Source organism: Lonchura striata, chromosome Z (genome assembly GCF_046129695.1).
Source record: "Lonchura striata isolate bLonStr1 chromosome Z, bLonStr1.mat, whole genome shotgun sequence".
Taxonomy (NCBI): domain Eukaryota; kingdom Metazoa; phylum Chordata; class Aves; order Passeriformes; family Estrildidae; genus Lonchura; species Lonchura striata.
In genome coordinates this window covers 71,235,504-71,255,048 of record NC_134642.1, presented here as the reverse complement: position 1 = coordinate 71,255,048, position 19,545 = coordinate 71,235,504, and the positions used below count along the sequence as shown (strand labels likewise).

The 19,545-nt window shown below is 36.7% G+C and overlaps 1 protein-coding gene across 8 annotated transcripts in view; it reads right to left on the bottom strand.

The window, feature by feature from the left end:
* Positions 1-19,545, bottom strand: part of TRPM3 (transient receptor potential cation channel subfamily M member 3) — a 406,906-nt gene that overhangs the window by 90,830 nt on the left and 296,531 nt on the right. For all 8 annotated transcript variants that reach the window (XM_077790276.1, XM_077790277.1, XM_021541495.3 and 5 more), the window contains exons 7-8: positions 13,076-13,250; positions 2,038-2,161 (exon numbers count right to left, since the gene is read on the bottom strand). In XM_077790276.1, the coding sequence (XP_077646402.1) occupies positions 2,038-2,161; positions 13,076-13,250 (299 nt within the window). The remainder of the gene's footprint in view (positions 1-2,037; positions 2,162-13,075; positions 13,251-19,545) is intronic.

Here is a 19,545-nt window from a genome sequence, read left to right as displayed (position 1 = left end):
ATCTTTATATATAGTTAAGCTAGTGTTACAAATTCAAATTCAGAATACTTAATTTTGGGCACACCATCTCCTAATAGCTCTTCACAGGATTAGTAAGTGGAGAATGTCAGTGGTTACATATGCTGCATATCTGCAAAGAAACCTGTAACAAATACGCAACCTTGAGTGGACTAAAAGTCTTAATGTGAATACTGCAGACAGAATCTTCACAGTTATTTCTCAGTAGCAGGGTTTGTTCAAAGCCTGACAACCTGTTCTGGATTTTGATGTCAGGAATAATCAAGAATTATATTTTTCTAGTCTAGATAATTCAACATCTGCCTCTGTTTTCTATCTGTCATTTCCTTTTTTGTTCCTGCCCTTGTGCTCCTCTCTTTCTTCCTCCCTCTCTTCCTTATTCTTTTCTTTTATCTTCTATCTGTAAGTATGCTTTTTATGTCTATAAGCAGAAAACTGGTATACAAGGAAGTGCTATTATTATCATAATTATTATTATTGCTACAACTACTACTACTACTACTACTACTACTACTACTACTACTACTACTACTACTATTACTACTACTACTATTATTACTACCACTGAAATGGCCACCAAAAAATTAATGCTGTAAGCCAAAAAAATTCACTCTGCTAGTCACTGATCAGAACTGTTATAGCAATTCACTTTAGGGCACTATCATCTACCTGGAGTTCCTAGAAAAGGTGATGTGAACCAACTCCAATCGTTTATAAGAAAGATTAAGTTATAAAATTGAAGCATGTCTGCCCAGTCAATTTGTGACAAAATCCTCCAGAAATTAATCACAGTTTTTTTCAATTTGCTTTTGGAACAGAGATTTTTGGAATTCACTTAAATTAGCAAAATGAATTAAGCATTTATTTTCTAGCTTGTAGAGTTATGTGTTGAATTTTAACCTTTTACTTAAGAAACCTCTGCCAAAGTACAAAAGGGCATAAGAAAATGCAAATTACTAAAGCTTCTTGCATAAAGAACAATACCAAAAAAGGATGGAAAATACAAAGAACCCAGATAAAGAAGCTCCTCTGTCTCCAGGCCTACCAAGACTGACAGACGGTACTCAGATAAGCGCCAAAGGACCAAAAGCACACACACAGAGAGGAAGAGTTCAAAAGTTCAACCATGAGGAAGACCATGATCTTCAACCTAAGAGACCACCAGAGACCCCTGCAGGACCACCACAGAAAACCACGCGTGCCTAGAAGGGCGTGGACCTCTTTAGCATGAGAGGACAAGACAGACAGGGCCAGGGGTTGAATATGCATGGAGAAGTTGTGCAATGTACTGCACATGGAACACCTTTGGGAATAAAAGTTTGGGTTAGACTAAGGCTCAGGGCACAAGTCTTGGAGAGCAATCTCACTTGTGTCGGGTGCTGGCAATACATACTCACTTCATAACTACCTCAAACTGTGGAGTCTATTTATTCTGCATATCGCTTCACTTTTTCTTCAAAAATGCTTCTGCAAAAGCAGCCTCATTGATCTCCAAGAAACTGTTGTGCTCTTCAAGAGAATACAAACATATGTTCAAGGGATAGCCTTGCTACTGCAGAACATGAGCCTCAGAGACAAGCTGCTTTCCTTTCATGTCATGTATCTCCACAGTAAGACAATAGCCCTCATGATACTTTTGCAACTCTACAGCGTCTTTAAAACACAATCCCAGGGATAGTTGCATAATTATGCCTTCTTCTCCTTTCTGTAGTTGCATGAAGAAGAATTGCTGTCATGATATGCCTAATGATGATTGAAAAATAGTAATATCCATATCCTACTAGCTGGATTCTATGCTGTCAGAGGAAATGTAGAGGAATTTACAAATGGGAACAACATTAATCACTTAAATTAATTAACACTTTCATTAATCACTTTAAATGCAAAAATATTGAGTAAAGCAAAAAAAAAGTCAGAATGATATCACTTTTGAGTCTGGATAACAGAGATCAGATTTATTACACCTTTCAACAGGCACATAAAAGACTTGATCAAAACAGTGTATTGAACTCAACATACCAGCTCCTTCTTTTTCATGCACTCCATGAGGATAATGAAGAGGTGCTGTGCCTGGGTTCGGGTGTATGTGAAAGTCTTCTGGATGGTAACTAGCAACTGGTCCCTCAAAGACTCGTTGATCAGTCTGAAATCCAAAATGAAAAGATTATGTAAAAAAATAGACATGAGTGAACACTTTAACTTCATTTCAAATGTTTTTGGTGACAAAGATAAAAAAATAAGAGTCAACAGATCACTGAAGGTTGTTTTGGGCAGGTTTCAAGATCAAGAATTGCTGAAACCATAACCACTAAATTGTAAAATACTGTTCTAGGAGAAAATGTTGATTGTGCTGAGGTTCCTCATCCATAAAGTTTTCATATCAGTTCCCACATATTGCATGACAGAAGGTCATTCAAACTATCAGCTCAGTGGGATTTCCTAACAAGAACCACACTAACAGTCTGAATTTGAGGGAGACCAACACTTTTAAGTGAACTGAAGACTTCTTCCTATCAGTGAATTAGAAAACTTTAACTCATAGTTACTTTTATGAAACTGGGAACGTTTATGTTGTCAGTGAATTTGGTTTTAGTTTGAATATGTCAACTCACCCTACTGATGCTATACAGGACTTCACAAGCAAACAAACAAATTTCTCTGTTCCTCACTCCACTCAAAGAAAACATTTTGATTTTGGCTATGTTGATCTTCCTGAAGCTCAAGAGAACCCATTTAATATTCCTTCTCAGTGCTAAGGTCAGCACTTGCAAAAAGTGGCCCAACAGCAGAAACAAATAGTAATAGTATATGAAATACAACTGCTACCTACATCTTCATAACAAAACCCCTATTTCTCAGGACTTTTCTGGGGGAAACATTTCAGTTCTCAATGTCAAAATTACAAAATAGTGGGCTTTAAATTAGAACATGTATCCTTTGATGCTTCTATACTAGACTAGTTTTCTCACCTAAAAATTATATCTCAGTGTTTCAAATTAGCTAAGTTGGAATATTTTATGGGATAAGTCATCCAGTGGAGTGAAAATCAGAGAATCTTCATGTCTCATACTTTAGGCCAGAAGATTAAAAAAAAATTTAGCCCTGTAGCAACTGCAGAGAAATATCAGGAGCAGCAGGTATCTAAAAGCTATTGTTAGCTTAAGGGCAGCTGCTCTGGGAGAAACACTTGACTGAATCCTTCATTTTTGCATACTATTGGCTAAAGGCGCCTGCACTACTCCACAGTGAAGAGGCACAAATGAGACTGCAGGATACTTGCTACACCACTGAATTTCAAATCTGATTTCATTATTTAGTCTTTATACCTGCAGCAAATATGTTAGAAGAGACAACAAATAGGAATGGGAAAGAGGTGCATGGAAGTATGTAGAAGATCTGGTATACGGAATGCATGTCTTCTCTTCCACGTTAATTTGATTTTGGCAGTAAATATTCCTGTTGAATAGAACTTTGACTTCAAAAAGAAGCCTGGAAGACATATGTCAATGTGTTCTGATTAAAATGAGTTTACATGGGATTTTCAACCATGCTGTGTGGATGGATTGCTGCTCTTTATATTCCTGGCTTCTTCTGTTGTCTTCTACTTTATCACAAACTCCCTCTAAGTGGTAAGTCTACCTCTGCACTTCTGGTTTTTATCTAGGAGAAGTTTGGCCCCTGGATGTGCTATTTCCTGGGATACTGGAGAGGCAGCAACCCTGCATCTACTAGTCATACATTAGGTAGCATGTAAGCATACTCCTTCCCTGCAGCATGACCCACCTCCTTCACAAAAAGGCAATACATGATGGGCTAAAACTTCCAGCCCTCTTGGACAACACTGGAGCTGGCAGCAGAGGACTCGCTGTATGGGAATTATAAGAGAGATAATCTGACCTCCTGTAGAGGAGCAAAGATGTTGCAAGCACATGGGGACGTGAAACAAGATGTCAAGGATACAGGTAGAAATGTAGGACTAAAGAGAAACAGCTTGAAAAGACTGATACCCGGACAAGCACTAATATACTTTGAGTTGCAGGCTAGTAGGTAATATAAATATAAATTCTGATTATTCTGATTTTAGGCTCTTGGAAAAAGGTGTTGGAAATTTGCTTTAATCAAATTTAAACAAAATGGACCTATCAATTTATTTATAAGTGGATCAGAACTATGCAATTTTCCATCCTTTAAATGAAGAAAGAAAAAAGATGTTATTCACAATGAACAAGTTTCCTAAAAACATAACCTGGAGAAGCTAAAGAGATTAATATAAATATCTAATTTCTTTGGAAACTATAATGAAAGTGAAATATAGGAAAGAGCAGGAAAATTATATGAAAAAATACATGGACTAGGAAGATTCTCAAATTTAAAATCTCAGAAAACATTTCCAAAGTTTCTGGGATATAAACCATCCCATTTTCTTGTAATAATTTAATTTTCCTTAAAAAAATATGTAGAATCCAAATCTGAAATTTCATTTCAAAAATTACCTTTCTTTCAGGCCAACACACACAGAAAGTAAGAGAAAGTTGCATTGAGTGAAAGCAGAATTGTGTCCTGAGCAATCATTACTTTTCTTTCTTGAATTAAAGTTCTCAAAGACTCTGTAATAGCATTAGTTCAAGCAGCAGGAAAAGCAAATTTCAGGTGAAAGATACAGAATTTTAAAAACCCAAAAAATCAAGAAGTGCTTCCTCAACTACTGGGTAAAACATCTTTTGAAGTACTGCTGCTCAGAAACTTCCTGTAGTCATAATTTGATTTTTGCAGTTTTCTACCCTCACTAGATGTTTTTCTTTAACATCTCCTTGGTCTGCAAATCTACATCAAGCCTATTCAATGTCTTTGTGAGATCAAAAACTTGAAGAGATTATAATCAGCAACATAAACAAAACAGCAATCTTTCCAGTAAAGTAATCATAGATTTGTGTGCACTGAAATCAGTTCTATCAAGAATGTGTCACTTTTATTCCTTAGGAGTCTAAAAATGTTAGATCTGAAATCAAATTTCCCAATTTTGTAGCCCAGCTGGGACAAACAGAAACTGTTCCGTGCTATTAAAGGCTAAATCTACAAGGCAGACACCAAATCTAAATTGTGTTAAACAAGTAATTTCACAGAGTAGTGTGAGCAAAACAACTGAGACTTGCAAGTGGGGGGATGACTTATCTCCTTTACAAACAGCACTATATTTCTTACACACATGCCTTAAATCCATGCTTTTAAAAATCATGGATGCTTAGTTTTAGATTCAGGAAAAGAGATGGGCCCACTTTACAAGACTGAAACACTACACTTACAACTTCCATCAAAGTCAGCACAGACTGAATATTGTCAGAAGAAGACAGTATTTTTGTCATCTTTCTAGTAGGTTTCAATCCTAAAAATATTTTGCAACATGGTAAAAAAATCCTTTTTGGGGCATTTTGATAGCATAATTCTCTCAATTCCACTTCCTTGACATGGAAAGAATACTGCTCCTTCCTAAACAAAGTGTACCACAGAACAATTGTGTAACCTGTTTTTTTTTCTTCCTCATATAGTTTGAAACTGTTCTTTCATTCTCTAAATATTTAAGACATGCTTATAATTCACCAGTCCAGGTCTATTCAGTTTTTTTTCTTTCCCAGAGATTCTGGTTTGCTGATGGAATTTAGGTAGCTAATGTCAAAAATCTGTCATCTAAAGTAGAGTTATTTACATTTATTTTCAGAAAAAAATTTACTCATAATTGTTGCCTAAGAGTGTTTGCGTATATTTTATTTGTTTGCTTGTTTGTTTTCAACTTTAGTTTTGACGTATCAGATTATCAGAACTGAACTGTATGACTTTCCAGAAAAGTCAAGATCTTAAATTTTAAGAAAAAACCTTTGAATAGGCTCAAGGAGTTAGTCAATAGGACCACTTAGGAAGTGGCTCTCTGGGCAGCAGAGCTGCCCTGGAAAATTGCCCTCAAAGAGTGGAACAGAGCTGCAGATCTCTAAGGACACTTTCTGTACAGCACAAATGAGGTGAAAGAAAGGCAAGGAAGTCCTTTCAGCCGCAGGTGAAAGAAACAGGGCAAGGACGGCAAAAGACCACCACACAGGAGTGGATGCCTGCTGGTTAAACAAAACAAAACAAAACAAAACAAAACAAAACAAAGCGCCAGAAAATGTATCATCAATGCAAAAGGTTAACCTGGGCAGAGTTTAGGAACACAGCCCAATTATGCAGGATGTGGCGAGGAAAGCCAAGACAAAGGAAGCTGAACTTGGCAAGGGATACATGGAATAACAGGATGGGTTTCTACAGGTATGCCAGTGAGAAAAGGAAGGTTGAAGAAATAATTTGCCCCATCTGGTAAGCAAGGCTTGGAAACTCACAATTGTGGTGGTGTGTCTTTAATTTGATATTTGTTCAATATCTGTTTCCCCCCCCCCCCCCCCATCCCTAATCTCCTCCTCTCCCCAGTGTCAGTCTTCCCTAGCTCTCCCCTAACCCCCTCATCTCCAAGTTGTCAATCCTCCCTTTCCCTGCCCCTTTCCCTGGAACCTTCCCTGTCATTCCTCCTAGCCCCCTCCTCTGCTTCCAGAGCATTCCCTGTCTATTTCGTGAGACTCAAAACCCTATTGCTTATTTTGTGTTATTTCACTTCCCTGATTCCCCGATAGGTTTGTGATGTGTTAATTCTGCCCTAAACTCCTCCCCTGCTGTTCCCTCATTGGTTGCTGTTCCTACACCCATCTCCCTGAATTCTTGTATAAATCCTCTGCTCCCCCTCCCGAGGGGGTCTTGGGGCTCACTGAATAAAACCATCCTGTTCACCCCCAAGTCCCGTGTCGCCTCCGTCTGTTCCCGCGCCACCGACTGGGACAGAAGAGCTTCGCAGGGGGAGCGGCCGCCCGTTCTCTTCCCTCTCGCCGCCCAGCACGCCACCGCTCGGGGTATCGCGGCGAGGGGAGCGCATGCCGCACTACTACACACAGTGATGTACAAAGAAAAGGCTGAGGTATTCGACAACTCACCAAGGACAAGTGCAAAGGCCTGCACTTGGTCTGGAGCAACCCCCAAGAGCAGACAGGCTGGAGGATGAACAGATCAGAAACAGCCCTCTGGAGAAGGACTTGGGGGTCTGCTGTGCGAAGGGCTGGACAAGAGCCAGCAGTGTGCACTCACAGCCCAGAAAACCAACTGTGTCCTGAGCTGCATCCAAAGTCCCATGGGCAGCAGGGCAGGGAAGAGGATTCTGTCCCTCTGCTCTGGTGAGACCCCACGGCAATGCTGCATTCAGCTCTGGGGTCCCCAGCAGAGGAAGGACACGGACCTGCTCGAGCAGGTCCAGAGGAGGCCTTGTTGTTGATCAGAGGACTGGAGGACCTCTCCTGTGAGGAAAGGCTGAAAGAGTTGGGGATGTTCAGTGTGGAGAAAAGAAGCATCTAAGGAAACCTACAAGCCTTTGAGCGCTTGTAGGGTGCCTGTAAGAAAGATGGGGACAGACATAGGAGCAGGGCCTGTTGTAAGAGAACAAGAACAATGTTTTTAAAACTAAAAGAGTGTTGATTTAGATGAGGTATAAATATAAAGATGTTTACAATGTGGATGATAAAATGGTGAAAAAGGTGTCCCAGAGAGCTGGTAGGTGCCCCATCACTGGCAACATTTGGGGTCAGATCAGAGAGGGCTCTGAACAACCTAATCTATTTGAAAATTAATATGCCCAGGGCAGGGGAATCAGATTTGATGACCTCTAAAGATGACTACCAGTCAAAACTTCTCTATGTTACTATGGTTCACTGTTTAGGATCAATCAGGAGAGGCCACTTCAAAAACCTGAACTGACAAAGAAAAAAGGCAATCCCAGTTTCTGTCCAAGATATACTGGACGATTAAAGAGTAAAGCAAAACTTTCTTCATTGCTTTGGCTGATGCAGAAGATAGATGGCAACATTTTGGCCTACTCTCTCCTCAGAAAGAATTTTTTAAAGCTATGCTTAATATTTGAGGAGATAAGAGACATTTCACTTAATCTTTCAAACTCATGGCATATAAATTTGTAGTGATCATTGGAGAAAGACCTGGCATATAACCCACCACCTAATTTGTTTAACTTTCTTTTTCTTCAAAGATTTTTACTACAGAAATCATACAATGTACTAGAAAGTTAAAAAGATCATGCACTAGCCCACTTTCAAAATGCAGTTCCATCATAGAGTTCTAAAAATGTATTGTTCTAAAAATGCTTTGAAATGTTTTTGAAAAATATACTTCACTAAATGAATTGCACATAATCTAACTTTTCATTTTTGAAGTATTTTTTCCAAGGTAAGCTGAATATATCCATAAAATATCAGTGGGATATGAAAACTATTCCCTGCCCTTCTTTATAGGAAGCTTAGGGGATTTTTTGTTCTAATTATGATTTGCACTCTAGACTCTCACACCTTATGTAAGAAACATGACCAAAGGCTCTGCTTATATTTTTTATCACTGGATTACAAATAAGATACAGTTGTGTAACTTTGCAAGACTGGCTGAATGTCTTACACATTTTCAAATCCACACATTTTGTATTTCATTGTTTTGTGAAAAGACACAAAAGAAATAATTTGTAATATATAAATAATAATTATTATTATTTGTAATAAAATAAATTATATGTAACTATGCCTTCATGTTATTCAAACAGGGATGATTTCTGTGTGCTTTTATGAGGAATCAGCTTCACTGGTACTTTTTGTACATAATTCTTCCCTGACCACAGTTTATTGAATGGTTGTTTCTTCACCAAAAGAGAGATGAATATATTGACCCTCCCAAAGTCAACAAATTAACCTTCTTGTGTCCTGGTTTTGATCTGCAAAGTACTTTGTTACAAGAGAAAAGTAATGTTATAAAAATATGAAATGTGAAAATAATTTTATAAATTAATTCAGACTTGATTTGGACCCATGATTCCCTGTGATGTGGTACAGACCATGGGGGATACTGAAGAATCATATCATACTATGTTCCCTTTTGCTCCAATTGAAAAATTCCTGTATTTTCCCTATTAGGAAAAAGGGATTTAAATAATATTCTTCAGGTTTGAAGCCTAAAACCTATGACACAGTGGATCCAGAGAAGGATCAGTCCAAAGACAATCTTTAATGATTGTCATATGAGGATGCTCATTTAAAGTGCAGAGAAGTAAAGTGAACATTCGGCAAGAAGTACATTTTTATGGCATTAAATTGAACTCTTAAGAGTCTCATGCTTGCAGGAGTTGAAATGATAGAGTACCTATAAATTCAGCTTGGAGATTGCATACAAATACTGCAAGTGATTTCTCATTCAGTAAGGAAGTATTTTTCTAAGAAGTGACATAATTGTAACCTAGTATTTAGTTTCTCTGATTTTAAAGTCAGTATCTAATAAAGAAAAAATATCTCTGAGAATTAAAAGCTTCAAAACATTCCTATACAGTTGCACTTTGCATTTGTTTTACTTTCAGCTTTTGCTTTTATGCAAATAAATAAAATGAAAAGGCATCCATCCTAGACTATACAATCCAAAATACTCCAGGTGTTCATGAAGGAAATTTATTACCAACAAAGATATTCAATTAGGACTTAGTAGAGACTAAATTTACATTTTTATGACTGATCTTATGTTCTCACCCCTCAATGTTTTTCATCATATTTTCAAGTAAAAGGAAAAATAAGTGCTTCAGGGCCTGAAAAACCTGACCTTTAAATCAAGGCCAATAGTGAAAAGCAGCCAAATAATTCTTCCAATTTACCACATAGGGAATGTTGCATTTAAGATGCCTTCTTATTTAAGTTGTCTTGTAGACATAGATTATTTGTCATTAAAATGTAAAAGGTACCAGGAATTTACTCAGCTCTACTAAATTACTTCTGAGAATTTTATTTACTTCTACTGAAATGTAGCCACCTTCTGAATTCTTAAAACTCTGTTACAGACTTTTTCCAGACCAAGGAACCAAAATTTAGTTTCTGACATTAAAGTGCTAATAAAGTTAAATCCTCCCCCTGTGTTAGTTCTATATATCTGACACTCGTAATGCTAAAACCTCAGCTCAGTGGTCTACTGCACATGTGTCTTACCTCCCCCTGAAACTTCAATGAGAGAGATGAGACAATGAGACTGCCAAAATGATTTTTCCCCAGAGACACCTTTCCTTCAGGGTGTGCTACACCGTTCCTTCTGCCGTGGTCAGGGTGCCCTGCAGAGCGGCAGGCGACACCTCCTGCAAGGCAGTGTGGCGCAGTTCTGGGTCGTGCTGGCAGCCTCCTGCACTGAGTCTGCACTCACAGTGAAAATTCCTACTCCAAGACTCTTCTGTGGGAGTGAAATGTCTGCCTTATCATGAGAAAAGCCTACAATTAGGCCTTAAAAAAACAGATTGAAACTTGTCTCAATCTTTGTACTTTCAAAGATGCACGAACATTGGCATTATACTGCACCTTCATTAATATAAGAAATCATTATATTTTTTGCTATGTGGAATGTTCTAGGAAGAATAAATAACAAGAAGACAAGGCTGGCACAACACAATTCTTTGAAACCCAGTGCAAAAGGACCTGTTGGGCACATAGGTAATTGCTTTACACACTAAAGGATTTATTTAAATGGATGGATTGTCACAATACTAATCAAAACTCAAGCAGAGAGATGTATTTGTTCTCTGTCATTTCCAGACATAATTATTCTCCTCACAGAAACAAACTTTCAAACTAGCTTAAAAGCTCACAGAATTCACAGCAGTGCTTAGAAGACACACGCACACATTTTTATGTGTAGAAAATTAATCCCTGTTGGGCTGCTGTAATTTAGAATTTAAGATTGTGCAAAATCAGCATAATATATAAACCTGCAAGTGAGTTTGTTTCTGCCATTAAAAATCTAAGTATTGAATTATTTAAATCAGGTACCCAGTCCTTAGTGGCTGAAAGATATGCTGTGTCTCAGAGAACACCTTGCTTCTGACAGGCAGCCAGAATTAAAATAGGTTTTTGACTTGATCATCTGATTGCATGGTGACTGCAGAATTAAACATTGCATGCAACTTAGATGCATTACCTTGATTTAGAGTTTAATAAATACAGTTTTTTATAACCTACCTAGATTATTTCCAAAAGAAAAAGCTACTATCTGAATTCAGTTAACATGGCAATTATTTGGTATTTGTCTCATAGTACTAAGCACTAGTCAAACATAGCTTAGAGAGAGGAAAAAAGAATCCAATTTGTAGCTGAAGTCTAATGTATTTAGACAAAATATTTTTATAAATATAATGATATTGGTGTTTTACTTCTGGTATTAAAAATATCATGGAATGCCAGACTGATGTTTTCTGAACTAGTATGAACACACAGAAATTTCCACTAGCTAGTTTAGCAAATTTCATAGTTCGTGCATTCTCTTTAGTGAAAAGTGAAGAGAATAAAAGAGTAATTTTGTTGGTTGGTAAGGTTGCAGGAAACAATATGGAATGGGACCCTCACATTAAGATAGACTAATACCTTTCACAAAGCCAGATATGAGAGTCTCAGGTAAGAAATGACTTGGTCTGCTTCTATTGATACTATAACTTGCTTTTTCTACAGGCAGGAGTTTGTGATGATGAAATAGCACAGCATCATAAATTCACAGAATCATAGAATAGTCTGGGTTGGAGGGGATCCTTAAGGATCATCCAATTTCAACGTCCCTGCCATGGACAGGGACACATTTCACTGAAACAAGTCCCTCAGTGCTCCATCCAACACAGCCAGGAACAATTCCAGGGATGGGGCATCTACAGCTTCTCTGGGCAGCCTGCGCCAGTAAGTCAACGCACATAAAGAATATCTTACTTACACCCAGTCTTAAGTCTTTCAGTTTAAAATCATTGCCCTTTGTCCTGTCACTACAGGTCCTTGTAAAAAGCCTTTCATACAAGCCCTATTTATATATTCAAATAAATTAATTAAGTCTCCTCCTTTTTTTTTTTTTTTTTATGGTGACATCAGAACACAGACAAGGTAGATGTACACAGCAAATACAAGGATAAAGCATATTTGAGTAAGGTTATGTGAAGCGCTATCAGCAAGTTCACTGAAAACAAAGAAACAACTTCTCAAACAAATACCAAACCTGGCACATTCATATATATCACAGATGCAATTCTGTACTAAGCATGAACCTGAATATAAAATGGATTTAAGTATTTGCAGGAAACTATCTGTTTTTCAGTAGGAGTTTTAGGTTGAGTGAGTTCATGATCACATTTACTTCTAAAACATATAATACTGCTTGGTCTAGAGCTCAGTGTTACAGATTTATATTTTTAAGTTGTTAAATCTTCTCTTTATTTGTTATTTTCTACTCTGGGCATCAGACTGAGTTCTGCTTTGGGAACTTCTGAGAGGACGAAGTCCATGATCGTTGCTGAACACCTGGAAAACCTCTGAGAGTGCTTGTGGCAATCAGGTAAGGAACAAGGCTGTGGACCAAGAAAACGTCAGCATTTTCTAATGGATATGCTGTAAGTCTTGATCTGGGATGCCTGTAGCCTTACTTGCATCTGATCTCTTACAAGGCAGGGCCAGGTCCTTTTTAACTGGTGCCTGAGAAAGACCTATGCAAGAAACAGACCAAAAGTACAGCCGAACTTCCGCAAGAGGATGCAAAGAAGAGATCTTCAGATTAATTTTTTCCATCATAAACAATCTCACATATGGTGGTGACACACTACAGAGTAATTTTCTCCAGGGCAAGAGTAGCTGCCCCTATCAGAGCAGGGCAACTAAGATGATGAAGGGACTGGATCACCTCATTTGTGAGGAAAGATTGAGGGAGCTGGGACTCTCCAGCCTGTAGCAGAGCAGGTTCAGAGATGGCACTTGTTTTAAGGCTTGTTTTGTTATGTTCTGAACACCTTCAATATTTCATCCATATCAAAGATGGAAATGGCTATGTGAGGTAGGTGTTGCTTCTGTACAATATTGTTAATAATTTCCTGTGCTCTGCTTTACCACTGAATTGAACCTGTGGATAGAGAAAGAACATATGCTATGAAATGACTTACCCTCCTTCTTCAGAATATTTGTGACCAAAGGCTAGGATGTCAGATGCTCGGCCACTGCCATCGCATATCACAACAGGAACAGGAGGAGTGTCTCGCAGGTACTCCAGGACAATGGAGATGACATTGGGACCTCCTTCCACAATAAGGGCCACAACTGGAACCCCTTGGCCAATTCCTGGAATAAAAAAAAGAAAGAAACAAACCAAACAAAACAAAAACAACACAAAAAAGCCAATCAACCAATTAAAAAAACCACAAAACCAAACCAAATAAATAAATAAATAAATGCCACAAAAAAGAAACAAAATAAAAGCAAAGTCAGCAAGGCAAACAAGACATAACAGAAGACAGAAGAAAAAAGAAATCAGACTGAAATAACTGCATTATGACTGCACAGTATTATGTGAGAAAACGCATTTAGTAAATGAGGTGTTTTAAGGACAGATGGAACCAGTGTAGCCATCTCCTCAGTTCCACTGCAAAAACTGGTATATTCTGGCATTTTCTTCTATTTCAAATACAATATTTAGGTTTAAATAAATGACAATTTCTCTTCAAAAATATCAAAATTGTTTTGAAATCATAAAGAAACCTACTACATGTTTTCCTCACGTATTCATAATCAAGACTGGAATCTTGCTTGTAGTCTAGCTTTTGCATGATGTAATCTTCCCATCATTGATCTTCCAATAATTTTGCTTGGTGTTTCAAAATTACCTCCATGATATTTTTCCTGGTGTGAGGGATCCACTTTGAGGTTGCAACTGGGCAGCCCTTTAACCTTCTCTTCAACAAACTAAAGATATTCTCTTGCAAGTCAGTTCTATACTTGTTTTTCAACTCTAGTCAGTCTCATAGTTTTTCTCTGAATTCTGTCCAATTTTGCAGCATATTCCTTTATTTGTAGACCCCACACCAGGTACATTGCTCCAAAGAGAGCTGAACTAGTGCTTAACCAAAGGAGTGGCATCTTTATTTTATGCACCTTTGGTGTAATTACACGGGAGTCCTCTGCAAAAGTTGCAACACAGACTGCCAGGAAAGTTGTGTGACTTAGAGAAAGGCAATTTGATGCCAGGCTGGTGTTAACATAGCTGAAAAAGCTTTTATGGTAGTCACTTCTTGACCAGCTTAGATTGGGACATTCAAAAGGACTCAGGCAACAGAAGAAGTTGAACATTTTCTATTTGTAATTTTTTCCTGACAGAAGTTTATTTTCTTTTTCAAGTAGCTTTTCCTAAGAAAACCTATATGCATTCTGCACAAAATTCTGACATTTCACTGGAAGAAAAAAAAAAACCAAAAAAGAATGTCCTGCACTATTAATATATGTGTTTGAAAATGTTGCACAAAACCATGTGACAACTGTTAATATGTCTGATGAAGTTTTCATTTAGAGAGAGTACAATTCTCCAAAGCCTGTGAGGGTGGAGCATTAAATCTGATTAGACCATCTAGAAATACTCACAGGTCAAATGATTTTCAATAATTTTAAGGACTTGAATTACTGTCAAAAATTAGATAAAAGAATGGAAAAAACCTAATTTGTATATATAACAGGAAAATATTCTCAGTATTTCTTGAACCATTTTGAGGGAAATGGTATGTTTCCTGAAGTGATTCTCAGCATGCCTTGTTATGTTCATCTCTACTGTTTGTCTGTGTCTTTTTTATCATATAACTTAAGTAAAGTGTGTGGTGCTTTTTTATGTTGAGAAAACTACATGCTGAATTATAAAATGTAGGCTAATAAATGAGCATACAAAGGATGGAGTATAACAAGGTGATTAACAGAATGATTTGCACAGAGATCAAGGGTTAATTTCTTCTAATAATATTAAGGACTTCCCTGAACTGATGTTCTACCCAATCTAGAAACCTGCTAATAAGGTAATATTAAGAAATATTCTTAGTAATGTGACATATTGGGTCTGGATGACATTGAGGATTAATAGAAATTGAGAAAGTTCACAATTTAAGATGCAAAGCCATTTATGTGGTGTTTAAAAAATTCTTCTGTAAACTGGGAACTCATTAGGAGGAAATACTAGAAAAGCTAATGAAAAGAGAACTGTCTTTGGTATAGCAAGACTACTAGGAAAAGTAATGATCCTGGAATACACACAGCAAAACATTTTCAGGAGGAAATGGGCAATTCAGTGCCATTGTGCAAGCCACTCTGGAAATTCCATCCACAAACTATCTGTACCTGTGCTCAGGCTTGTTCAGAAAGAACAAACTGGAATGAATAGAGGAAAAAGCCAAAAGGAGTGTGTGGGGAATAAAGATATAATCTTATAAGACAAGATTCAATGAGTTTGACTCATCTTCTTTAGCAAATTAGAGGTGGAAAGACTGAATGCTGCCATAACGTACAGCACATTAGAAATGAGCAGTTTTAGATGGAGATCAGAAGATTTCTGGTTATTAGACGAATGAAGTCTTTACAGTCTTTTTGTAAGACTAAAAGGGAAAACTTTTTGTATTGAAATGATGGTCTGCTGCTCACCAATCATCATCATTGCAATTGTGTTGTGTATCTCAAACTGTTCCTGAGGCAGATTCTGTTCTTCTGCTGGAAGTCTGTTCATTCCCAGTGCTTTCTAACAGATAAATAATTCCCATAATATAAATAATTATGGTTAATCTAAGTAGCTGAACTATTTTTGCCTTTTGCCTTATTATTATCTTGAGCCATTTGAAAACATGTTTAAAATTTCTCCTGCAACCTTTGATTTTCCTTTTAAATATTTTTTAACATATATATATATATATATATATATATATATATATATATATATATATATATGTATGTGTATATATATATATATATATAAAATTTAAGCCTTCATAGTCACAAGAGTTGCCTGGCATATAAAAGCTGTCTGCTGTTGTTCCAGTTGTGTTTCATTGTAGTTAATCAGATGGCAGTTTTTCTGCACTCTAGTTCTTTAGAAATACATTTAGCATGAAAACTAGCCTCAAGTTTTAGTCTAGTAAAATAAAACAACTTTTCTCCAATTTAGACTTCAATGAAACTTTGGAGCTTGAAGTTTAAAAACTACCCAAAGTCATGGTTTATCATATACAATTAAGTTTCAGTTTGAACTGTAACTCTTTTATCATTCTGGTACATTTCTTTGTGAGACAAAAAAAAAAAGTAAACACAAACTTGATTTCTATATCTCATTTTCATTTGGGAAATTCTCTCTAATTTCATCAGAAATTCTTCTCTAAAATCATCAGAAAGATGATTTTTTATTTCAAATTTCATTGTTCTCCATAAATAATTTTGGTTTGGAAAAATCTACTCCTTCTTTATTTTGGTGGGTAAATTATTCTAGTTAATTTTTGGAATTAGAAATAATATTTTTAATCAGTTAATAATACTATGTTGATATTTCTTCAAAGTATAACAACTTCTGGCTTTCAGGAAAGTTCTTTTGACTAGCAGTGTCTGAAGCCTAAGGTTATGAACCTCCATGGATTTCTGATAATTAATTTCTGAGCAGTAATGGTATCCACGGCATGAAAGAAAGTCAATAGACATGGTGAAATAACAAAAGATCATGCCTGCTTGAGTACCTCAGAATTTCAAAAAATGAGTAAATGCGAATTACCACATCCTCAGCTTTCCATGATGCTCCCAATCATATTTAAATTAGTAATGACATTATAGTCATTTCAGAATAAAAACATAGCCACTTATACCAAGATGTCTGCAGCTCAATAACTTTCAGCCCAAATGCAGAGTATATTTGAATTAAAATTTCAGATATCCTGACACTAAAAATTTCTCGATGCTTCCCTGCTGCTAAATATTAGGAATTTGGAAACGAATGCAAAGGGTCCACAGAAAAATGTCAGTGCATCTGAAGATGCTGACTGACTATACTAACACTGCATTTATAAGTATGATGATATGAAATTGGGACCTGACTGTGCTTGCCTTAATGTAGCACTTGGGGAATTTGGAGAATGTTGGCATGTGATACCAGCAAGAACCTCTGACTTTGTGAAACGGGTAGCTGATAGACCTCTCTTTAACTGCTAAATCAAATTCTGCTTCCTTCTAAATCACCTCAGAAATAAAATAATTAGAAATTCTTTGTAATAGCTCTACTTCAGGTTGTGCATGCACAGTATACAATAGTCTGCAAAGGGGCTGGCAGTGCCTCACAGATCCGCAGGGAGCCTTTGGTTTCAGACACTTCATTTGGAAAGACAATGGCAGGCTGTGAGGTGCAATGCTAAATGCAGAGGTTATACATTCCTTACAATGTCAAGGACACCTTTACAAGAAGAGTTTCTTGCATGAGTTGAGATTCTCAGAAAGGAGGCAGTGCCAAAATGAAACCTTGCTAACATAAAACTGGACTACACTACTGGAGCTGCTGCCTCCTAGCGCACATCCAGAAGGTGGGAACTTTATGCCAAGCACTATAATGGACAGTCCAATGAATCAACAAGGAAGTTTTCCCTTCATGTGTTTTTGTGGAATTTACCAAAAAATTGCCCAGGTGAGTGTAGCATTAATGAAATATACACTGAAATATCACACAATCTGAAACTGCAGAGAACCTTTATTGGTACAGGGGAATGCATTATTATCAGGAAAGACTTGGTGTTGTCATCCAAACACAGAAGAAAGTACAATTCATTTTTACATATCTGAGTACTTTTTTCTGTTTTCTAGAAGGCACTAAATTATATGTTAATCAGGTTTTTATTTAAAGAGAAACCTTTTAGGTTTGGGTGAATTATTTTTAAATATCTGAAAAATTTTGGTCATCTGATAATTACCTGGAGGATTTACTTTTAAATTTAATTAGTTCACTTTTTAAAGCATTTCTAGGATGAGCTTTGGTTTCAAAAAGTCTTTTTTCCTTCTCCTTTCAGAAGGAGGAAACTTCTTGTCTAGCAGAAGTGGACTTGAAATTGGCTGTGAATGCTGACTAATGTGTTATCACAGTGATGCTTATGACTTAGTTAAATAATAGTTCAAAATGAAAAATATCTGGTTGCAAAATCAAAAGTTTTCCAACTTAAGAATGGTCTCTGCATTTTTATTCTGTGTTATTAAAAGTTGTTTGTTAGACAGACAGTAGATTTTTTTTCTCTCAAATTTTCAAAAGAAATACTAAGTTTGTATGCAATAGCAGGTATGTGGGAAACATCTTGTACTAACTGGCATATTACTGTTTAATAAGCTCTTCAATTCACACATTAAAACCTTAATATTTTTTGCTATAAATCCAAAAGTACAGGTAGCCTCTCATGACTTCATTAATAGAATACAGAAAAAGAAGTCATTATTTTCATGCAAAAAGAAGAAAGTATCAAAGACCTGAGGCTCATCATTATACTGATTTCTAAAACAATAACTCTCACTTTGAGAATTTCAGTAAGTATGGATTTTTGCAGGGTAGACTAAACTGCTTAGTGTTTCACAGTGTCAGGTATGGTGGATACTGCTGGTGAAATTAGACCTGCAATATTTTGCAAAAAATTTATGTAGTCAACTTAAAGGTTTGTTACTGTGCTATTGACTTTGTGGTCAGCAGCAGAGCCAGTGAGATTTTCTGACAATTGGGATTCCAGGAAAGTATATACACATCAGAACATTTTTTCCCAATGTGAACCAAATAGGTCTTCCTGTTAATATACAAAAACCCTCATAATTTTCCCCTTGACACAGGTGTAATGCTGTAATATGTAAATTAAAATAATAAACTATAAAAAATGAATGTATTTGGAAATAGAAGGAAGGAAAAGCTGCATAAATGTCTTTGTTGTGTGAAAAGGGACTAAAAAATATCTACTATGCTTTGCAGAAGCCCTATTTTGTTTTCCCAGTTCTTGGAAAAACATGAATATTTTATATTGTGAGTATATTTATAAATAATGTATAACTGTCTTATAAATTATTAGTACTTCTTTTAGTGAAGAGCTAAGCATGAGTTACCCACATTTTTATAGACCAACAAGTGAATAAAATGCTTCATTTACTACAAAATGCATTTACTACTCATATTTTAAAGCATGGTTTTAAGAGTAACTGGGATATATCACTATGTTGTATATTATCCCTAAGTTCAGCCCTGAGTCCAGTCAAATAAAAAAAAAAGATTCTCTAATAGACTATCCTGGTGGAAATGTGTCTAATTGCAGTATCATAACACTGTGTGGTGGAAGACACATCTGAGTTGATTTCCTACTGGCCACCTTTGCGCCTTCATCAGGTCAGACAATTTGGTGTAAGTTGTCCTAAGCTAATTTCCTTTTCCTGCCTGGAAATTTTGACTGCAGAGCTTGGCAGTTATTTGGATTTGTTTGGGAAGTTGGGGCCTGTGTCTGTCCTGCTGGAGAAGTTACTGCACACCAGCCAGCATAGCAGTGATGAACAGCTGGAAATGTGTGTCACACCTTATGCACAATGTGCAGCTGGAGAGCAAGATCTCCAGAGGCTG